This window comes from Miniopterus natalensis, chromosome 13 (genome assembly GCF_054644295.1).
Source record: "Miniopterus natalensis isolate mMinNat1 chromosome 13, mMinNat1.hap1, whole genome shotgun sequence".
NCBI classification, from domain to species: Eukaryota; Metazoa; Chordata; class Mammalia; order Chiroptera; family Miniopteridae; genus Miniopterus; species Miniopterus natalensis.
Genome location: NC_142093.1, coordinates 11618728 through 11641179, shown reverse-complemented (window position 1 = coordinate 11641179; position 22452 = coordinate 11618728). Strand labels below are relative to the sequence as shown.

General features: G+C 42.3%; 1 protein-coding gene across 4 annotated transcripts; it reads left to right on the top strand.

Annotated features, from left to right (window-relative positions):
* The first annotated feature begins 2970 nt into the window (after window positions 1-2970).
* Window positions 2971-21779, top strand: PPM1G (protein phosphatase, Mg2+/Mn2+ dependent 1G). 4 transcript variants are annotated; one of them, XM_016209637.2, is made up of 10 exons: window positions 2974-3251; window positions 16514-16583; window positions 17073-17158; window positions 17478-17610; window positions 18286-18698; window positions 19259-19396; window positions 19742-19976; window positions 20338-20467; window positions 20687-20867; window positions 21163-21779. In XM_016209637.2, exons 1-10 carry the CDS (start codon window positions 3132-3134, stop codon window positions 21367-21369), a joined length of 1713 nt encoding a protein of 570 aa, XP_016065123.1. In that variant the 5' UTR covers window positions 2974-3131; the 3' UTR covers window positions 21370-21779. The 4 variants fall into 4 exon arrangements, with proteins under 4 accessions (XP_016065148.1, XP_016065123.1, XP_016065132.1 ...); XM_016209646.2 differs by having other exon boundaries at window positions 2975-3251; window positions 20765-20867; XM_016209662.2 differs by lacking the exon at window positions 20687-20867 and having other exon boundaries at window positions 2971-3251; window positions 21163-21311.
* Window positions 21780-22452: the final 673 nt, after the last annotated feature.

The window sequence follows — 22452 nt, the reverse complement described above, 5'->3', positions numbered from 1 at the left end:
GTGCTTTAAGTTTTACAATATAAGCATATTTTGGATTATCTAGATTTGCACCTTTATATTTTTGAGTGATCTTGTGTTTAAGTTTACAACTGAATTGGGGTCACATTATACTCTGAAGTTAGCATGTAACTTTTAAGGCATTGTTGCCTGGCCTGGAGTCCCTTGAATCCATTGGGATCTGCAGTAGTATGTCTCGGTGGTTCACAATTTCTCGTTTGAAAAGCACTGGCTTAAAATCACCTTCTCCTATTTTCTCCTTTCATGGAAGGTAACCAGAAAGAGGCTCATGAGCAGCTAATAGAAACAGACAAAAAAGGTTTTAAAAATGACTAGTCTTTTCCAGTTTATCTTCAATTGTTGACCAATTTGAGAGACAAGAAAATATAAGCAATCTAGTGACTTGTTTAAATAAAGCAAAGGTAATAATGGGATATATGATTGTGATTGTGTGTAAGAATTGCCAAATGCTTAGAATTAGTTGTTTTCTATCCACAACAAATCAAACCCATGCCTTTATCTAAACTTGTTTTAGAATAAACTTGGTGTATATTTTAGAGACTTTTTTTTTTTTTTTTTTCATTCAGAACAGCTCCTAAAGCACATGTTCAGGAGCTGCTTCTTATACTGGGTTCGATTAATTATATTTTGAAACTCATAAAGACAGATTCAGGAAAAGCAATTTGTGAATATGATGATGTTTGGGTTTTTGTTTTTAGTTTAAAAAATTGGTTTTGCTCCCTATCAAAGGATGAAAACTTTGTGTCCTTGGAAGTGTACTGTAGTGTTTTGGGTGGAAATGGGGATGGACTAGGAAGAAGGTAATCTTCATAGTCTTGTCTCTTTTCCCATCTCTTTCCATGAGCCCCTTAGTGTCTTCATTTCCCCTCCCTGTGACACCCCTGCCCTCCCAGTGCCTTTTTCCTTCAGTCATTCCCCCCCCCCCCACATTGTTTTCCTTGTCTATTTTTCTTCCATTTTGTTTCAGGCAATCTCCTATTTTTTGTGTGAACAGAATTTAATAATTTAATGTTATTTCCATCTCTTATTTACTACAGTATGTGTTTATGGATACTTAATAAATGGTTGTCCTTTGGTTGAATAACAATACAACAGAGCAGATTTGGCACTTTACATCCAGCTCCTCTTATCTTTAAAGCATTCTGGAAAAGTCGATATTGTATGACTGTCTGATAGATGAGGAACTGAGCCTGAGAGAAAGTGACTCGTGAAAGACCACGTAGGTAATATATGTCAAAATTCACGCTTTTTTCGTTCTTAGGGGAAAAAAAAAAAGAGGCTCTTCTTTGTCAGAGACCTCATTCAAGTTCATGTCAGAGATCTCATGTAAGTCACTACAGGCCTAATATCATCTACCCCCATAGTCTATCTTCAATCCAATATTTTCAACGTTTGTATATCCAGTTGTCACCTTAAACTGAACCCACTGTTTTTTCCCAAGACTAGCACCCTCCCACCACCACACCCATTTTCTGTTAATGGCTCCACTATTTTTGTCATTCAGGGTCAAAACCTTGGTGTTCATTCAACAAATACTTAAATTACTGTTAAGCACATAAATGTGCTAGGGATACTGAGATATACAATAAATTTGATGGGGTTTCTGCCTTCATAAAGGCTTATAGTCTGTCAGGAAAGACAAACAAGTGGGGACCCCAGTGTAGGGATTTTACAGAAGACCTCCTGGAGGTCAAGGGGGTGGGTGGGGAGGTTTGTTCTATGGGTGAAAGCATAGAAAGAGGAGGCGTCGCCTTGGAGGAACCCAAAGATATATTGCTGAAGTATTGAGTTGCAGTGGAAATGGAAAGTGCGAGAGACATGCTAGGATTGGTTCAAGCCTGAAGGGTTTGGTAGACCATGTTAAGGAATTTGGAGTCGGTCTCCGAAGAGCAGGAGGGAGCCATTAGTTTTGTATTTTAAAAGAACCAACCTGCTCCTAGTTTGGAGCATTTTTCCCTTCCATCCCTGAATCCAGCCTATTGCTAAATCCTGTCGATTTCTTGTCTAGTTTGTTCCTTCATCTCTACTCCCACTGCCACGGCCCTAGTCCCTGCCCTTCTCACCCCATGCTTAAATTAAATTAGTTATTCTCCAGGACTTTCTGCCCTCAATCCACACTGCACACGAAGACTAGACCAACAGTCCTGAAATGCTATACCAGGCTAAGGGTGAAGTCCAAGTCGCCCATCTTGGCACTTACGACCCTCTATCCTGTTACTACTTAAAATCACTTTCCAACGAGGCTAAACAGCTTCCTCAAAAGTCCCCCCAAATTCAGCCTACAGCCTTTCCTCGTCCCTGCAGCCTCGTAACAGTCCCTCCTCCCCGTCACAATGCGCTCCGGAGGCAGCCTGAGCCCTCAGGCAGCAGCGCACCCTCCTCTCCTAGGATTTCTTCTCACCCAGCCTAAAACGTGCTGAACGTCTCTGCACTGTATTAACTCGCTTGAAGGCGTAGATAGAGGTCTTTATTTTCTTTTGTCAGAATAGACTCTCTTACATTCTACTCGTACAAGCCTCAGAAAAGCCCGGCCAGGTGCTTTTAACTAGTCAACTTGAACTGAACCGAATCCGCCGGGGGTTGCGGAGTCTGAAGGCGCGGTGGGGAGAGACGGAGATGACACACTGGAGGACAGACTGGAAGCACCGGGTCCCACACAAAAGAGCTTCAGAGAAACACGCGAGAGGCCGGGGTAGGGCAGCAAAAAAGAGCGACAGCGAAGAACAGGTACAGCCGACGACCCGCCCCTGGGGTCGCGAGAGGCAGTCCGCGGCCGTTGGTGGGCGTGGCCGCGCCAGTCTCGCGGGAGCGGCGGTTGGGCGGGCGGTTGTCTCCTCGGGCGGGGCGAGTTGCTAAGGAAATGACTGCCCGCAGCGCCGAGCCGGGCCGCGCCGCGCCGGCCGGGCGGGGTCTGGAGCGGCGGCGTTTCCGCTTCCGCTCCCTCCTCAGCAGTCCCGTTACCGCCTCCTGGCCGGCCTCGCGCCTTTCACCGGCACCTTGCGTCGCAGCGCCGCCGGCCCGCTCCTGCCACGCGCGCCCCCGGGGTTCCCGGCTCCGGCGCCGGCGCGGGTCGCGCTCTGTTCTGCCTCCGAGGCCGCCGGCCAGCCGCCGCCATGGGTGCCTACCTTTCCCAGCCCAACACGGTGAAGTGCTCCGGGGACGGGGCCGGCGCAGCGCGCCTGCCGCTACCCTACGGCTTCTCCGCCATGCAAGGCTGGCGTGTCTCCATGGAGGTGAGGCCGGAGGAGCCCATGGAGTGGTCTCTGGAGGGCGGGAACCCGAAGGAAAAAAAGGGAGCGTGGGGGATGGGGTCGTCCCTGGGGAAGGGTCCTAATGGTGAGCCCGAGTTCCCAGCGGCAGTTTGGGGGGCGGCACCAAAAGCGGGCCTGGGGCCGAGAGGGAACTGGGGTGCTTGGGGACCGTATGCCGGTGGTCAGCCTGGCGACGAGGGCTTTGCCATGTGGAGAGAGGCACCTTCCGCCCACTGACCGCCCTCTCCCCGTGCCTTCGCGCCATCCTCTCGTGCCAACACAACTCTCCAGGCTCATAAACCTTGTGAGGTTTAGTGTGGGAGTAAAGATGAAAAGAGGGATTATTCATTTACTTTTGCGAGGAAGAGGCGAATAGATGAGAATGTTAATTTTTTAAATTTTATTTTAAATATGTGAGAGGCCTCTTTGGGCTAGGAGTTTGACAGTGAAAAGAAGCCTGGGCAAATACTGTTTCAAGTTCTTATCACGTCTAGTTGCCTGGCCCTGGACACCGCATGTTAATTTCAGAGGCTCGACCCGACCTCCAAGAATTGTCACTCGTTTGTATCCTCTTCAGGGCCTTTTATGGCCTTTGGAAAACTTGAATTATGACAGTATTATTCCTTTTTAAAAATTATGCTTAATATTTTTTTTCATTTGGTATTTTTTGAAAACTTAATAATTGTCGTTTGCCTGTGCCTGTTGTTAGTCTCCTGATTTTTAATAATTTCATTATTAGTTTTTTGTCTTAACATACAGCGAACTGACTTCCTATTTCTAGAAAACTTCACTCTGGGTAAAAGGGGAAAAGTCTGGATATAAAGGAGCACTATTAGGCAAAATGGATTTGAAACTACAAAGGAAAACAAGGAAAACTATGGTAGGAAGGAAAGGGAGAAAGACCTGTGTAAGATGTGTCTTTGTGAAGAGTATAGTGAGATCTAGGCAGAGGGGCCAGGGAAATGCTCTAATTATGTCTATGATTGAGGGTTTATCCACCTACTAGGTGGGCTTCAGGTAACAGCCAAATACTGTCTCCCTTGGGAATTTCTTTAAATCCCTCGCTCCTCCCTGTGGTTAGCTCTGGAATGACAGTGTAAACTTAAAGGTTTGTTCTCAGACTCAAATATTATACCCACGGCTGACTTTAAACAGTTCTGTCATTAGGTATAAATTTCAAGAATGGAGGGGATCCTATAGTTCATCACATCTAGTTTGGCTCCCACATTTTACAGCTCAGAAATTGAGGCTCAGAAAGGTTAGGGCACTTGTGCCTTGATAGAAAGAATCTGTGGGATGAAATTGTTCAAGACACTAGACATCATCTGTGTCAACCTGAAGTATAACATTCATATTTCACTATGGTGCACAGTATTGAGCTTACTGAGTGCTTAGTAAGTGTAATTGTCTGGCTGTTAAAAATACCTGAATATAGTTTCCAAAGGAAAACATTTCTATAAGGCTGGGGTTTGGGTTAGTTGGTATTTTGGAGGTTCCATTTCTAGGGCATTTTCTTTTATAAGATTTGAGCTGACCCTCTCATTGCACAGGAAGGCTTTTCCTTCAGGTTTCTCATTCCATGCTTACCATTTTACTCTATGCTGTGGTTTTTCCATTTCTTAGTACTCTTCTTTCTTGTTTTCTTTATGAATTGGATATTCAGTTTTCCAAGTTATTTGCTCAGTGATTCTGTGCTGTTGGCTTCCTCTCTACAGGACATTTCCCTTTATTTTTGGTTTCTACTCTGCTAATTATAAAATGACTTTTTTCATCAGGGGCTGTTTGATTTGTAGGAGATCTTGTTAGACTATTCCTTGGATCCTAATCTTCCTTTTGAGAGATAACTACTTAGAGTTTTTAAATCCTCCTTTTATGCTGTTTCTGACCTTACTTTTTTTAAATAGTTAAATAAATCTAATCAAATCCTCGCGAGGTCCTGTTTGGGATCCTTTTCTGCTTCCTTGATACTTTTCCTTTTGGCTTGGTTTTGCCTTTCTCCCCACAGTACAATGTAGTTTCTTTGGTATGACAAGGAAATAACTGACATCTAGTCTCTTGAGTGAACCTTATCTTTTCACAAAGTGTACTCCTGTTCCTCTTAGCCTTTAGGGCTTAATTCTATCAATTAAGTCTGTTTACCTTATTTGTTTGGTTCTAATGCTTCTCAGTTGAGGTAAGTTTATCATACCAATACACATTACAAAGGTTGCTAAAATCCTAACTCACAGATTCAGCATTAGAGAGTACTATTTTACCCTTTCTCTTGGGTCAAGGATGGCAACTATCAATAGTTGGCATTTTACACTCTCTGCCTCTCTCCAGCCCCTCTTGCTCTGGCACCACAGTGTTTTGAGAAGGGGTAATTGAAATACCACAGTTGATGTTCCCTTCTTTTCTTCGTTCTCCATGGTTTGGAGGGACCCTTAAGCTGGTTGAGGTTTGTGTTTTGGGGGTTAAGGGGTAGGTCGTGAAATGGTGCCTGAGAAATATATGTGGAAAGTGCTGAGTTTTTGGTGGCTAATGAGAAGTCCAATCTGAAATGTAGTTTTAAAGGGACAAAGGTACTTGTGATTTTTGGTTGCGAGGTTCTCTGAAAGTGATAAAATTGCTTTCTGTGGGGAGGTAGGATTAAAAAATATATATTTTTATAAATTATATTTGCCCTTTTTTAAAAGCAGTATTATCAATATCTAGAGTATAATTTTGAGTATGCTAATTGTTCACTGCTGGGCTATTAATAGTCGTAGAGGGTCATCTTGAATTGAATGTAGATAATGTTGAGTAGAAAATTCTTAAGATATGTGAAAGTTTCAGTTATATTAATGGGCAAAAATATAAAATAAGCTACCTTAAGCATGCTGTGGGGTTCCATTTGAGAGAGGGCATCTGAAGCTGAAGAGCATTTATGTCTGATCCTTAGATTAGTGTCTCATCTCTAGTTTAAAGCACTTTTTACTTACTGAACCAGATCAGAATTCCTTTGTCTAGGATGTAGTTAAGCAACTTTTATAAAAGGGCATTCTTTTCATTTGATTAGCATGCAGTACCTCTTCACCTTTCAGAGATAGTATGAAATGATATCAAAGGTATGCCCATAAATATGGAGAAATTGTTTTCTACAATACTATTCCTTTATAAGTTCTCAAGTGACTGGCTTGAGGCACAATCAGAACTTATTCCTCAAGATTTCAAGAATATTTTACATAAATTATTTATATTGCCCAATCTCCTAGCAGTTGTTACTACTGCTTCTGTTGGGTTATTAATTTGGAATTATACTTTGAGAGGTAAGGACTTGAATTTGAGTGTAGAAATTTAACAGATTTGATCAGTAGCCCTTCTCATTTTAAGCTGCTATTATGCTTTCTGGGAAGCACAAATCTTTAGAACGGAATTTAATCTAGTTGGATGGAAACATTAACTTTTAATCATATATAGTATCTGAAAATGTACCTACAGGTCACTTTTAAAATAACTTTGAGTTATAATTTACATACCATATACATTTAAAGTATGCATTTCATGGTTAACTTATTCAGAGTTTGTAGCCATCACCATTATCAATTTTTGAATATTTTCATAACCTCCGAAAGAAACTTTGTAACCATTACTAAGTAACTCCCTATTCTCCCTCCTCTAACCTCTGGCAGCCACTAATTTATGTTATGTCTATGGATTTGCCTATTCTGAACATTTCATATAAATGGAATTATAAATATGTCACTTTTTGTCTGGCTTCTTTTACTAAACATACTAAAGGTCATCCATGTTATATCATTAATCAGTCAGTAGTTCATACATTTTTATGGCTGAATAACACAATATTCCATTGTATGGCCATTTTGTTTATCCATCAATTGATGGATGTTTAGATTTCCACATTTTGACTATTATGGATAATGATGCTATGAGTTTTTGTGTTGAAATAAGTTTTATTTCTCTTGAGTATATATCTAGGAGTGGAGTTGCTGGGTCATGTAATAACTCCATGTTTAACACTTTGAGGAACTGCCTAACTATTTTCCAAAGTGGTTGCAACATTTTATATTTTTACCAGCAATATATGAGGGTGTCAATTTCTCCATATCCTCCCTCCTTTGTTATTATCTATCTTTTTATTATAATGTATGTGAAATGGTATCTTGTTGTTTTGATTGTATTTCTCTGATGGCTGATGATGTGTCAGGTAGGATGTGCAAGTATTTTCTCCCTCTCTGCCTTTCTGCTTTCTTGTTGGTGTCCTTTGAAGTGTTAAATTTTGAAGTCTAGTTTATCAAGAGTTTTATAGTTTTAGCTCTTAGATTTATGTTTGTGATCCATTTGAAGTTATTTTTGTGTATAGGGCTCCAGCTTCATACTTCTTGGCATGCGAATATCTAGTTGTCTCAGCACCATTTGTTAAAAAGCCTGTTCTTTCCCCTCATTGAATTATCTTGGCGTCATTGTTAAAGATCAGGTGACCATAAATATGTGGGTTTATTTATGGACTCTTAATGCCATTCCATTGATTTATATACCTGTTGTTATGCCAGTACCACATTGTCTTGGTTGCTATAGCTTTGTTGGTAAGTTTTGTATCTTCCAACTTTGTTCTTTTACTTGTTTTTTCTTTTCTGGGTCCCTTGCATTTCCTTATGAATTTTAGTGTCATTTTGTTAATTACTGTACAAAGACACCTGGGATTTTGGTAGGGATTGTGCTAATCTGTAGATCAACTGAGGAGCATTATTTTAACATTATTAAGTCTGTAATTTTGTTGTGGTATCTGCTGGTTTTGTTATCAGGATAATATTGGCCTCATAGAATTAGTTGGGAAATGTTACCGCCTCTTCTATGTTTTGAAAGATTTTATGGAGAATTGATATTAATTCTTTAGATAGGTGGTAGAATTCACCAGTGGGGATCTGAGACTGGTCATTTCTTTGTGGGAAGTTTTTGTGTTTTTTTGTTTTTTTTTTAATTTTTGTTAATTCTCACCTGAGGATATTTTTTCCATTGATTTTCTTTTTTTTTAGAGAGAGTGGAGGGAGGAGAGGAGAGAGAAACATCGATGTGAGAGAGACACATCCATTGGTTGCCTCCTGTTTGCTCCCTGGCCAGGCAGGGGATTGAACCCTAGACCCTTTGGTGCACAGGCTGATGCTGTAACCACTGAGCAACACCCGCTAGGGCTGCTGATATTTTTATTTATTTATTTATTTACTATTTATTTAAGTCCTCACTTGAGGATATTTTTTCCATTGCTTTTCAGAAAGAGTAGAGGGGAGGGATAGAGAGAGAGAAACATTGATGTGAGAGAGACACATACGACTGGTTGCTAGTTGCGTCCCACAGGGACTTCGGTCTGGGCCGAGCCTGCAACGGAGGTACATGCCCTTGGCCGGAATAGAATCTGGGACCCTACAGTCTACTGAGCCAAACTGTGGTAAAATACACACAACAAAATTTACCATCTTAACTGTTTTTAAGTGTACCGTAGTGTGAATTACATTCACATTGTTGTGCAACCAATCTCCTGAACTCTTTTCATTTTGCAAATCTGAAACTCTTATACCCATTAAACAGCTCCTCATCCCCCTCTTTTTCCAGTCCCTGGCAACCACCGTTCTACTTTCCATGAAATTTGACTGACTTTTAAAATTATATGAATGTATTTCCACTGTGTGATAGACTTTGTTTTGCATCACCTAAAATTCATATGTTGAAACATAATCCCCATATAAAATCTCATATAAAGACAGATTTGTGTTTTTGTGAATTGCTAATTTTACCTAGCATAATGTCTTCAAGGTTTGTCCTTATTGTAGCTTGTGTCAGAATTTCCTTCCTCTTTAAGGCTGAATAATATTCTATTGTATGTATATACCCCATTTTGTTTATCCATTCATCTGTTGATGGACATGGGTTATTTCTACCTTTTTTGGCTATTGTGAATAAAGCTGCTGTGAACTTGGGTGTACAAATAGCTCTTTGAGACTCTTGTGGAAAGCCCAAGATCAAGGTGTCTGATGAGGGCCCACTTCCTGGTTCATCAACGGCTGTCTTCTAGCTGTGTCCTTATAAGGCAAGGGAGCTCTCTGGAGTTTCTTTTATAATCTCATTTATTGGTTTTTAGAGAGAGGGAGGGAAGGAGAGAGAGAGAGAGAATCATCGATTTGTTGTTCCACTTATTTATGCATTCATTGGTTGGTTGTTGTATGTGTGCCCTGACCGGGTTTTGAACCCACAGCCTTGGCGTATTGGGACAACACTCTAACCAACTGAGCTACCCGGCCAGGGCTAGCTAGGCCTTTTTGATCAATAAGCCTTTCCTTAGTCTTAAGAAAAAAAGAAAAAGTAATTCCCTTCCCAACTACCTTCAAATTTTTAAAATTAACTTGTAAAGATTAAGATAAATTTATATATTGTGAATCCAAATTGTTGACCCAGTGACACAGGAATGTTTGAGATTGACATCAGATAGATAACTATGGCTTTATTAGTACAGATCCATTGATTGTCTAGACTCTAGAAAGTCAGAAGGGGTTTGTGATATATGATTTAGTAAGGCAAAGCCTAAGAGCCCTGACTCAGGTGACCTGTGTATTCTGTCATCTCTTCCAGACCATCTCAATGGTGGCTGTGTTATGATATGATACATCTCTGGGTTTGAGATAGGAAATGAAGGAGGAGTTATCCTTAATGTATTTGTCCTGAGGCATCTAGGAGCTCACCGTTCTGAGCAAACGTGGAAGTCCTGCTGTGTTGTAGAACATCCTGTTAGGCCCCTGAACTATAAAGAAATTTAAGACAGTCTTTGCTTTCATGTTGGTTTACAATCTAGTTAGGACCTAGGACTCCATTTCCGCCTGTGGAATGTTGGATAACAGTACAAGATAGCATATGCTGAATGCCAAAATTATTGGTAGAGACAGTAAATATTAAGAGTTTAGAGAGGGAAGTGATCATAGAATATTGGTGTGGTTGAGAAAGATCTCTTGGAGGAGGTGAGACTAACTGGACTTTAAAGAAAGAATATAACAGACGAATGAGGTGGAAGAAAGTGGGAGGAGAAAAAGTATTAGATAGAAGGAGGGGTAGGAGGAAAGACTCTGAGATAAGCATGCTTACTCTGCTGGGCTTGGGTGGTCAGTATCAAGAGTGTCTTGGGGAATAGTTATGAGAGGTAAGAGATTAGGTATAGAGATGGGTTGGAATGGTGTTGAGTGCTTTAAATTTCCAGTAATTTGTAGGGAATCAATCTTATATTCAGTAGAATCCACTGAAAGCTCTAGCAAAAAAAAATGTTATATTAGGAAGATTAATTTGGCAGCTGGGTGTATGTAGGTTGGATTACAGGGTCCAGAGAGTAGAGATAGAGGAGTTAAACTAATTCAGAGTAAAGTAATTCTAAGAGAAACAGTAGCACTGAGTGATGGAAGGTGGAAGACAGCCAGGAAATCAAAGAGGACCTGTATTAGATGTTGCCTGGGAGAGTTAAGATTTCATTGACAGCCTGGCTGCTGTGTCTCAGTGGTTGAGCGTTGGACTAGGAACTAAGAGGTCACTGGTTCAATTCCCAGTTAGGGCACATGCCCAGGTTGTGGGCTTGATCCCCAGGAGGGGGCATGCTGGAGGCAGCCTTATGATAAGGTGATGTTTCTATCTCTCCCTTTCCCTTTCCCTCTCTCTAAAAATCAATAAAAACATATTTTAAAAAAAAGATTTCATTGACAGAAATAAGACTACAGGTGAAGCTCTAATTTTTTTGAGACTCTTGAGTTCCTTTTACATATGTTAAGTTTGAGGTGGAGAAGGGATGTCTGATATTAACAGGCATTTAGAAGTATAGAACTACAGTTCTTCACAGAACCCAAGAGCTCTTTCAAGAAACCTGACGTGGTTTGTACTATTTGATTATATACAATGGCTGGGGTGAATGAAGCCTGCAAAACAGCTCTTTGGATTGCTATTAAGGTTATTGTCTGCTTTGTGAAGTAAGATCTTGGAGGAGAAAGGTTTGAAGATTAGGAGTTTAAGAGGAATGTTAATCTACAAAGAGGAGAAATACTGCTTTTGAGGCAAAATGAAGGAGAGATTAGATAAAGCTGGAGAAATTTTGAGGTAGAATAGGGAAGATGTTAATATATTTGAGTCAATGGAGAATACAGGAAAAAATGATAAGTGGAAGTAGTGACTACAATCAACATAATTTCATGACATCTTATGAGCACAATACTTAATGCCTCTGATTCAGGGGTAAAGAAAGCAGTTGGTCAGGTTGTACAAGGTTGGATGAGGTTTTCTAGCTTGCTAAGAGACTGTTGAAATACTTGGCCCTGGCTCAGAAAGGGACAAAGAGAAAGAAAGGCAAGGCTATAGGTAGGAAGGCTGTGATCAAAGGTGTAAAGGGGGAAATTGAAGTGCTTAGAGAAGGCAGAACAGTTCCAAGTGATGATAAAGATTCAGAGCCTCATGAAGAAGTAGAGGAGAAGGTAACGTGGAGTAGTTCTAGGAACTGAGACCTCAAGGCATAAGATGAAGCTTTATGGTGGGCATTCTTTTTGAGAATAAGGATAGAGAAGAAAAATGTGAGCCAGGTGCTGAATTTCAGAGCAGAAATATATATGTATTTATATGTTAAATTCCAGTTTATAGTACTGTGATGGTATGGGCAAGATAAATATTCCATTTTATAAATGATGAAATTAAGGCAAGAGATAGCTAGCCAGAGATCATGTAGTGTATGGTAACATAGCTACTCAAGGCCAATTCATAGGTTTTTGTGGGGTTTGGGGGAGGGTCATTACTCAGAATGGAACAATATTACTTAATGTGCAAAAATTAAAAATGTAGAAAATAATTATTATCCAAAGCTTACTCTCCACTAAGTCTGATACATGATCTTCCAGACTTCTAGCATATACATACAGGTACTTTTCTTTTTTTATCACTTAATATATTGTGAACTCATTTCCACATTAACTCATATTCATCATTTCTTTTTCTTTCTTTTTTAATATATCTTTATTGATTTCAGAGAGAGGAGAGAGAGAGTTAAAACATCAATGATGAGAGAGTGGTCATTGATCGGCTGCCTCCTGCACACCCCCTACTGGGGATCGAGCCCGTAACCTGGGCATGTGCCCTGACCGGAATCAAACCGCTACCTCCTGGATCCTAGGTCAATGCTCAACTGCTATACTAATTTATATTCCTATTGATAAGGATATGAGAATGTGTCTTTACTTCACTCTTACTACCACTGGGTATTATTAATCTTTTTCATCCCAATTTGCACAAAGGGGTATTTTCTTTTCAGTGTTTGTTTCTTTGTTATTGAGGTTAAATATTTTTTCTTATATTCACTGAGGCTAGATCTTCTGCTTCAAGATCACATGCTCTTGCCCAGCGGGTTGGGTGTTGTCCCATGCACCAAGAGGTCACTGGTTCGATTCCTGGTCAGGGCATATGCTGGGTTGCCAGCTCAGTCCCCATTAGGGGAGTGAAGGAGGCAGCTGATCACTATTTCTCTCTCATTGATGTTTCTGTCTTACTCCATCTCCCTTCCTCTCTATCTAAAATCAATAAAAACATTAAAAAAAGAAATAATTAAAAAATAAAATACAGAAAAAAACTTATTAAAAATTGTTATAAATTTTAAAAGATCACATGCTCTTGTGCGGAATAGATGAGGAAGTAAAATAGATGGTTGAAATAGAGGTGTCAGTTCAAAATAGATGGTACAGATGTGATCTGGAGTGACATTGCAAGACAGAGAAAGACCAGTTGATTCTCTTGTTCCACTGGGAAAGGGTGGACAGGAAGACTGCTCCTCTCTCCTCTACCAAAAATGTGGAATTAGTTGGACTAGTTTCTCAAATTGTACTAATACATTTTAAAAACATTTAATGTACTTTTGAACAAGCTAAACATTCCCATTCATTCTTTTTTTTTTTTTTTTAATTTTATTATTGTTTAAAATATTACAGATGTCCCTTTTTCTCCCCAGTGACCCGTTCCACCCCGTTCCTTCCCCCTCCCCAGTCCCTCTCCCCACCATTGTCCATGTCCTTGGGTTGTGTATATATGCACGCAAATTCTTTGGTTACTCTCTCCCCCTCCACCCACCTGCCCTCCTCCATCCCTCTGACATTCATCAGTCTCATCTATGCTCCCATGTCATTGAATCTATTCTGTTCATCAGTTTATTAAGTTCTTTAGATTCCACGTATAAGCGAGATCATGTGATATTTGTCTTTCGCTGCCTGGCTTATTTCACTTAGCATAATATTCTCCACGTCCATCCACACTGTCCCAAAGGGTACGAGATTATTCTTCTTTACAGCTGCGTAGTATTCCATGGTGTAATGTCCCACAGCTTTTTTATCCACTCATCTACTGATGGGCACTTGGGCTGTTTCCAGATCTTAGCTATTGTAAACTGTGCTGCTATGAACATCGGGGTACATATATCCTTTCTGATGAATATTTCAGGATTCTTAGGATACATTCCTAGGAGTGGAATCACTGGGTCAAACGGCAGCTCCATTTTTAATTTTTTGAGGAACCTCCATACTATTTTCCATAGTGGCTGCACCAGTCTGCATTCCCACCAGCAGTGTACTAGGGTTCCCCTGTCTCCACACCCTCGCCAGCACATGTTGTTTGTTGATTTGTTGATGGAGCCATTCTGACAGGTGTGAAGTGATACCTCATTGTGGTTTTAATTTGCATCTCTCTGATGATTAGCGAGGTGGAGCATTTTCTCATGTGTCTCTTGGCCAACCGTATGTCCTCTTTGGAGAAGTGTCTATTTAAGTCCTTTGCCCATTTCTTAATTGGGTTGTTTGTCTTGCTCTTGCTGAGTGCTATGATTTCTTTGTACACTTTGGAAATTAGCCCCTTATCAGATTCATCCTTGGCAAATATGTTTTCCCAGACTGTGGGGGCCACGATTCATTCTTATTTCCATCCCTTCACACTCTGATGCCCTCCTGTAGGTAACTGCTTTTATTAGTTTTCTGTGTAACCTTGTAGTATTACAATATGGAAAGACATATTCCTATGCTTCCTCTTAAATAAAAAGCAGCTTACTAAATATATCTCTTTACAGTTTGCTTTATTTAAGAAAATATCTTGGAGCTCCTCCATGGGTTTGGTTTTTTGTTTTTGTTTTTTAAAGGAAAGCAGTACTTGTGGAACTCTAGTATTTACTAAAATAATTTTAATTTAATGTTACTTAAATGTGTAAAAATACAGAAGTGATATAAATTCCATGCCAATAAACCACAATACAAACCAACAGAATTAAATTAATGTTAATATGACACAACCTTTTTGTTGAAGTTAATTAGACACAGCATGACTTAGGTAGTGACTGCTGAGGCACAGTTCCTGATGAATTTAGCATGCCTGTATTATACCTGTGCCCTGTGCTGATTCTCCCACTGTTTTTCTGTAATCCAACCCAGTCCTTCCTTTGTTCAACTTTTTCTTTATTCCATGTCACTACCATCTTTCCATATGAGTTGTACCATCATTCTATATGATTTACTTATTTATTGTGTTTATTGTGCATACCCCTAACTAGAATATAACTTCTTTATGAAATGTGGGTGTTTATTTGATTCACCAATATTTATCCTAAGCACTCAGAACTCATCCTGGCACATAATGGATACTCAAATATTTGATGAATGAATGAACAAAGGAATTCTTAAGTACATTAAAGTCTGAGAACTATTGGTAGAGGATGGTGAGGAAGTAGACAATCATAAAAGCAGGCAATAAGGTGCTGAGATGGTGGTGAGAGGAGAGGAAGGCCCAGTAAGATAAACTCTGGCTTAGAGGGAAGGGAGACCACCATGATGGCTGGTGGTAGAGTGGTTGGAAGAGGGAGAAGGTGACCGACCTTTGGTCTACGGTGTTCTGCAGATCCTGGGGATGAGGCTAAGAGACAGTTGATGATGACCATAGGTAGGCCATCAAGGGCCTCCATGGCAGCCCATTAGCTTTGGGGGCACTTTTCTCCTGGAGGCAATCAGAGGGATATACAAAACTAGGTATTTTTCCATGCTCTCCTTTCCTACCTTAAAATAACTTTATTTTCTGGACTTAAGTGAAGGCATAGTCTTATTTCAGGGATAACTTAAGAACCACTGCACTCAGATTTCCGAAATTAATCCAATTAGAAGTTTTTAATTAATACAATTAGAAATTTTATAATGTTGGTGCCTGAAAGAGGAAGGAGAACTATTTACACAAGGATAATAATCAAAAATATACATAGTGTATTAAAACCTTGTTTTTAGAAAGCACCTGAAAGGAAAGTTGGGTGGTTTTTCAAGATGGGGCAGAGTAAGCTGTGGTATACTTTTACTGAGGTCTGACAGTCTTGGTTGAACTATAGCTTAACCTGGAATATTTGGGTGGCAGAGTTTTGCTATTAGAATAATTTGATTAGGCCCAGCCTTTCAACTGAAATGTTGGTGTGGCAGGACCATTACAAACTTCTCTTCAGGTGTGCTAATGCAGTCAGGGGCCTGGGGGGTAGGAGACGGAAAGGCTGATTATATGGGGCATTTTAAGTTCCAGGTAACAAGTACTAAACACAGCATAGTTTAATAACATTATTTATTGGGAAGATAGTCTTTTGTAAATATATCCTGTGCCTAGCCTGACGGTAACTTCTTGAATGAGTTAAAACTTTGAAGAAAAAATGTTTAGGTGGTGTTTTGTTGGGGAGGGCAGAGTTTAAATGTATATAGTTTTGCAAATTTCTAGCGCTTTCACTCAGGCTGTCTTGGGATTCTTCTAGAAACTTTTTAGGTTGGTAATGCCATCTGGTCTCATTGTGCCATCTTTTCTAGCATTTTCTTCCTTGAAGTTCACTGATTGATGGAATGGGTCTGGAAGTAATTTAAAAGATTCTTTATTCTGATTCTTCCATAGTTACACAAATCCAAAAAGTTCAGGTCTAGAGTTCTAACAGCCAAACATTCTGCCATCTGGACTGGTATCTCCTAGGCTGATGCCGTTAGACTGCAGAGGTAGTGACCTGATTCATCTCTCTCTCTTCTTCCCTCCTTCCTTTCATTCCTTTCTTTTCTTAGTTTTTATCACTCTATCTTCCTTTCTTATTTCTAGGCCATGTGAGTCAGCTAGGGAAGGGTTAGTGAGATTAAAGTGTGAACACAATCCTCAGGACTTGAGGAAGAATATCCTTTGACCTTGAGAAATGCTAATTATGCTCTTTTTCCTAGGACGCTCACAATTGTATTCCTGAGCTGGACAGTGAGACAGCCATGTTTTCTGTCTACGATGGACATGGAGGTAACTTTAACAGATCATGTTGGTAACATTCTGACACTCTAATTCCAGACTTTATAGGGCAAGAACAAGTCCTTTGTTCTTTTACTTTCCAAAGTTCTGGTCCTCAGCTACCATTTTCTGCCTGGTGCTCTTTTTCTCTAGTCTGCCAGTCTTTTTTCCTAATAGGATATTGTATTGGTTCATCATCTCAATCTCACCAGGCGTTGTTTTAATCCAAAGAAGCCTCTTCCTACATTAGCTCCCCCCCGCACCACAGAAAACTAAGTATGTAAGTGAAAAAGGGATATATTAATACAACCCCAAGAGAGGTGATAGTGAAGTCCATTTTCTGAGTCAGAACTTCTCAAAGACTGTCTTTCAAACAGTTTTGAGTTGTGTGCGGTATTCATCTCCTCAACCCTTGGGGTTTACTCCAGTGTAGCAGATAGATATTGTATTATTTTCTGTGTGTGGGAAGCAGTGCTCTGGGTGACCTTACTTTTCTTCTAGGGGAGGAAGTTGCCTTGTATTGTGCCAAATATCTTCCTGATATCATCAAAGATCAGAAGGCCTACAAAGAAGGCAAGCTACAGAAGGTCTGTCTTCCCACAATGTTCATTCTTCCCTTCTCTGTAGGCTTTCCCATTTTCCAATCCTTGGCTTTTCCTTTCTCATTGCCACCCTACTTCTTCTTAAAGAATCCTTTGCCTAAAATGAGTTCATTCCCACTTGGGCCTTTTTAGAGCTGCCTTATCATTCCCAGCTCTCTGAACTATATACGAGTGTCTCCTAGTGTGGTGGATCACACTCTAATTTGCACCCCATCCTTTTGACCAGGGTTCTGTAGAGGCAGTTTATTTTATACCTGCTGTACTTTTTCCTACACTTGCCTCATACTGTTTTGCTTATATTCAGGCTTTGGAAGATGCCTTCTTGGCTATTGATGCCAAACTGACCACTGAGGAAGTCATCAAGGAGCTGGCACAGATTGCAGGGCGACCCACTGAGGATGAAGATGAAAAAGAAAAAGTAGCTGATGAAGATGATGGTGAGTGTGGCATTTCTTGTTTGAGAGGAAATCAGTACTTTAAAGTACTATTATTTAGTATATATTATTTCTGTATCAATTCTAAGGGAGGATGACTTCCTAGGGACCTGGAGAGTCCTCAAAGAAATCTTTGTTCTCCTGTATTACATGTGATTATGAAAAGGAGAAATAGAATTAACCTTTGTCGAGGGCCTAGTGTTGCAATTGTAAGCATTTTTATATGCATTATCTTTTGTCATTGTGATGGGGTCTTTCTGGTTACTGTTAATGTTTATGTGACTTTTTTTTCAAGACCGGAGCTGTCATTAGCCCAGCAGCCAGTTATGAAACCTAGGCCATAGGCCTAGACTGGCACTGTGGGCTTCCTGGGTCCTCGGTCAGAATGCGGTTTCCAACTTACTGATAAAAATGAGAGGTGATAAGGAAAATATAGTACCTAGTGTTCCTTTGAAAGGGGGTGAAAGACAAAGACCAAAGGAAGTCTGTGGAGGCAGATGTTACTTGAGAAGGAAGCAAAAGGGTGTTTTTCAGAGACTTGATAAATGAGAGGACCCTTAGGAGTAGGAAGTGGTGGGGAAATTGGAACTCAGGCTGCAAGGGCAATGGATATAGTGAGAGGAACTAATCCCATGAGGAGTCTGGCATCAGGGCGCTGATTTAGCCTCTTACCTGCAGTGGACAATGAGGAGGCTGCACTGCTGCATGAAGAGGCTACCATGACTATTGAAGAGCTGCTGACACGCTACGGGCAGAACTGTCACAAGGGTGCTCCCCACAACAAATCTGGAACTGGGACAGGCGAGGAACCAGGGTCCCAGGGCCTCAATGGGGAGGCAGGATCTGAGGACCCATCTAGGGAATCTTCTTCAGAGGAAAATGGCCCCACAGCCAAGGCCCACACAGGCCTTTCCTCCAACTCGGAACGTACAGAGGCAGGCCAAGGTGGTGAGCCTGGCGCTCCCACTGGTGAGGCTGGGCCTTCCTGCTCTTCAGCCTCTGACAAGCTGCCTCGAGTTGCTAAGTCCAAGTTCTTTGAGGACAGTGAGGATGAGTCAGATGAGGCGGAGGAGGAAGAGGAAGACAGCGAGGTAAGGGCCTGTAGGGACTGACAGATGCTGAAGCTGCAGAGAGGGCCTGTTTGGTTGCCACCCGTAGCTGTTTGAGTCTTTTCCTCCTATTTTGACATCAGCCCCCAAGACCCACTATATTTTAAGCTCTTGAATTCATTATCTCCACCAACACAGGTACCATTAGGCCTCTTATCTCTTCCTTTGTTGATACACTAACAAAAAGATCTAGTTCTGGCCTTTTAGAGTCTATCTCCTTGAGGGAATAGAAAGATGGTGGTTGTTGCTTTGGCTATTTGGGTATTTCCTTTTCTGGGCAACCTATTTTCTGGTCATGTTGCCTAAAAGGTGTTTTTTGTCTGACTGCCTTGGCCTTCCCCAGGGCTTCTTGCTAGGGACTGTTGAGCCCAGATCAGGATATGAGTTATACCCATGCTAGCCCTCTCCCTTCCCCCCTAATTCTCACCGTGATCATATAGTTGCATTTGTGTTCAGCAGGGCCTCTTTGTTTTGAGTAGGAGTTCGGGGAGTGGGTAGGAAGTTATCCCCATCTCAGTGGCCTGGGGTCATCCCTCCGGCAGGAATGCAGTGAGGAAGAGGATGGCTACAGCAGTGAAGAAGCAGAGAATGAGGAAGATGAGGATGACACCGAGGAGGCTGAAGAAGACGAGGAAGAAGAGGAGGAGATGATGGTCCCTGGGATGGAAGGCAAAGAGGAGGTCTGTGGGGAAGGGGAACAGTGAGTTTAGAAAAACCAAGGGGCAGGTGTGAATCTTCTGATTTTGATTTTGGGAGAGGGGGTCCCCTTGCTATCTTAGTACTGAAGTCATGGACATGGGATTTTTTTTTCTGCAAGGGGAACTAGGTCATCTGGGTAGAATTGTTTCAGAAAAGGGGGGGGAGCATGCCATATTCTTGGAAAGAGTAAATCTGTGCTCCTTCTGTTTGTTAGAGCTCTCTTGGTGGTCCTAGTGAGAGGAGAAAGCATAGAGGAATGGTCAGGGGAGACTGATGAGAAGCTTGTGTCCAGAAGCTCCCATGATGCTTTCTTTCTTCCTCTTAAGCCTGGCTCTGACAGTGGTACAACAGCAGTAGTGGCTCTGATACGAGGGAAGCAGTTGATTGTAGCCAATGCAGGAGACTCTCGCTGTGTCGTGTCTGAGGCTGGCAAAGCTTTAGACATGTCCTATGACCACAAGCCAGAGGATGAAGTGGAGCTAGCACGCATCAAGAATGCTGGTGGCAAGGTCACCATGGATGGTCGAGTCAATGGGGGCCTCAACCTCTCCAGAGCCATTGGTAAGAACTAGGGAACTATGGGAAAGCTTTTGGGGTCTTGTTCTGTTTTATACTATGTAGTAGCAAGTTTTAATCTTCATAGCCCTTGTACCTTTCCAAATATTTTTGTACCTACCACCTATATCCTTAAATTTCTCTATGAGATAGGTAATATGGGTAGCACTTCTGGATGATGAAAAAGACAGGTTAGTGATTTCCTAAGGTTCAACAACCTAAAGCCAGGGCTGTAACTAGAAAAACTAGAAATCAGTTCTCTTGTCCACTATATTATGGAGAGAAGGGAAATGAATGACAAGGCTTCAGACACAAGTCTGTGGGAAGTGCCCAAACTATTTGCTAACTAACTATTCCTTTACTTCAGGAGACCACTTCTACAAGAGAAACAAGAACTTGCCACCTGAGGAACAGATGATTTCAGCCCTTCCTGACATCAAAGTGCTGACTCTCACTGACGACCACGAATTCATGGTCATTGCCTGTGATGGCATCTGGTGAGCACTAGCAGAATGCCTTAAAATTCCCTTTTTTCCTGCAGCATTACTTCTCATGTAGGGCTCTGAGCTGCTTTGGCTTTATTATCCCTTGAATGGCTGCATTCAACACCTTTTCTCAAGCTGCTCTAGGATTAGAGCTTAGGCAGACAGCTTGGTGTCAAGACCCCCAAGCCCAAGGCAGAGCTCAGGACAATCTCTGTGTTTACGTTGGCCCAGGCTGTCACCTCTCTCCATACTCCTCTACTCTGCTTTGGTGGGACTAAAGAAGATTCTGACTATTGTTTCTGATCCCAGGAATGTGATGAGCAGCCAGGAAGTTATAGACTTTATTCAGTCAAAGATTAGCCAGCGTGATGAAAATGGGGAGCTTCGGTTATTGTCGTCCATCGTGGAAGAGGTGAGTCCCAGGCTGCAGGAGAGTGTCTGGTCAGCATAGCCAAGGTTTTCTCTAAGATCGGAGCATGGGAGTATCATTCATTAGTGATAGATGCCAAACCCTAGAAAGTTCCACCTTCCCTCATTTCCCTGACTCTTACGCCTTCGTTGACTATCAAATCGGCTGTTTTGTAATACCTGTTGCCCATTTCTCTCCTTCTGCCACCTTGTCTGGCAGGACCAGCCCTCTAGTGGGACTTTAGGCTCCCAGGAAGGTGTTCAAACCCTAAAACTGTGATACCCCATCCATTTTGTAGCTGCTGGATCAGTGCCTGGCACCAGACACGTCTGGGGATGGTACAGGCTGTGACAACATGACCTGCATCATCATTTGCTTCAAGCCCCGAAACACAGCAGAGCTTCAGCCAGAGAGTGGCAAGCGGAAACTGGATGAGGTGCTTTCTACTGAGGGAGCTGAAGAAAATGGCAACAGTGACAACAACAAGAAGGCCAAGCGGGACTAGTGGATTTGTTTGTCCAGACTTCTGCCCCCCTAGACTGTTTTCTGAGCCCTCTGGACCTGAGACTGAGTTTTGTCTTTTTCCTTTAGCCTTAGCAGTGGTTGTGAGGTGTGCAGGGGGAACTGGGTGGCTTTACTCAGCCCATTCCAAAGAGGGCTCTCCCTCCACACAGCAGCCCAGGAGCCTCTGCTGTTCTCCCCAGCCTCCTCTTGGCTCCTTGGGGCTCATCACTGGTTCTGTGCCTGTGCTCTGTTGTGTTGGAGGGAAGGACTGGAGGTTCTGGTTTTTATTCTGTGAACTTTATTTAAGGACATTCTTTTTTATTGGCGGCTCTATGGCCCCAGCCGCTTGCACCCGCTCTCTGTTGTACACTTTCAATCAAACACTTTTTCAGACTAAAGGCCAAAACCTAATCGCGCCCATGGTGTCCTTTTTTTCTTTGCTGCTGTCCTGTACGGGCCACCCGGGTTGCCAGGGCGCTTCAGACTTCCCCCATCAGTAGCATCTACCTAGCCATTGTGCGTGCGTGTGTGTCTGTGTGTGTGTCTCCTGTGTCTCCCACGCGAGCCTGTGTGCCGGGTAGAGGGGGCCCAGATACTTTAACTCCCTGAGTTGCTGGCAGGCTGGCCTTACGTCGCGTCTCACCCTCACCCCCTTCTACATTGAAGAATAATTTAGTCGTTCCTTCAGGGAGGGGTCCTGACAGGCCAGGAGGCCCTTAAGATGAAACCGGGGGCTGGGCTTAAGCCCTTGCCAGCCGTTTTCTATTTGATCTCTGATTGGCTTTCCCACTTCATTCGTCACAATCACTTCCTGGTCACGCTGTGAAGGCCTTACTGCCTCTCTTTTCCGTGGACTACGCGTTCCGTGAGGCTCTGCGGTAGCGGAAGCGGAAGCGAGTACGGAGGTACCAGCTGGTCTCCGTAGGGGGGGGTAGGGGGCTCCATGAATGGACGCGGCGGCGGCGGCGGGAGCGGCCTGAGCTGGGCGCCGGGGCCAGGGCGGGGGGCTGCCCGGGGCCCGCGCCGCTGCATGGGGGCGGCCCGCGGGCCCTGAGAAGAAGAGCGGGTGGTGCGCCGACTTGGG

What these genes read in the sequence shown, in the direction of transcription:
- PPM1G (XM_016209637.2), top strand. Translation starts at nt 3,132, where the DNA reads ATGGGTGCCTACCTTTCCCAGCCCAACACGGTGAAGTGCTCCGGGGAC. An exon ending in TGTCTACGATGGACATGGAG is followed by an intron (nt 16,584 to 17,072) that starts GTAACTTTAACA and finishes CTTTTCTTCTAG; the next exon opens with GGGAGGAAGTTGCCTTGTAT. An exon ending in AGTAGCTGATGAAGATGATG is followed by an intron (nt 17,611 to 18,285) that starts GTGAGTGTGGCA and finishes TCTTACCTGCAG; the next exon opens with TGGACAATGAGGAGGCTGCA.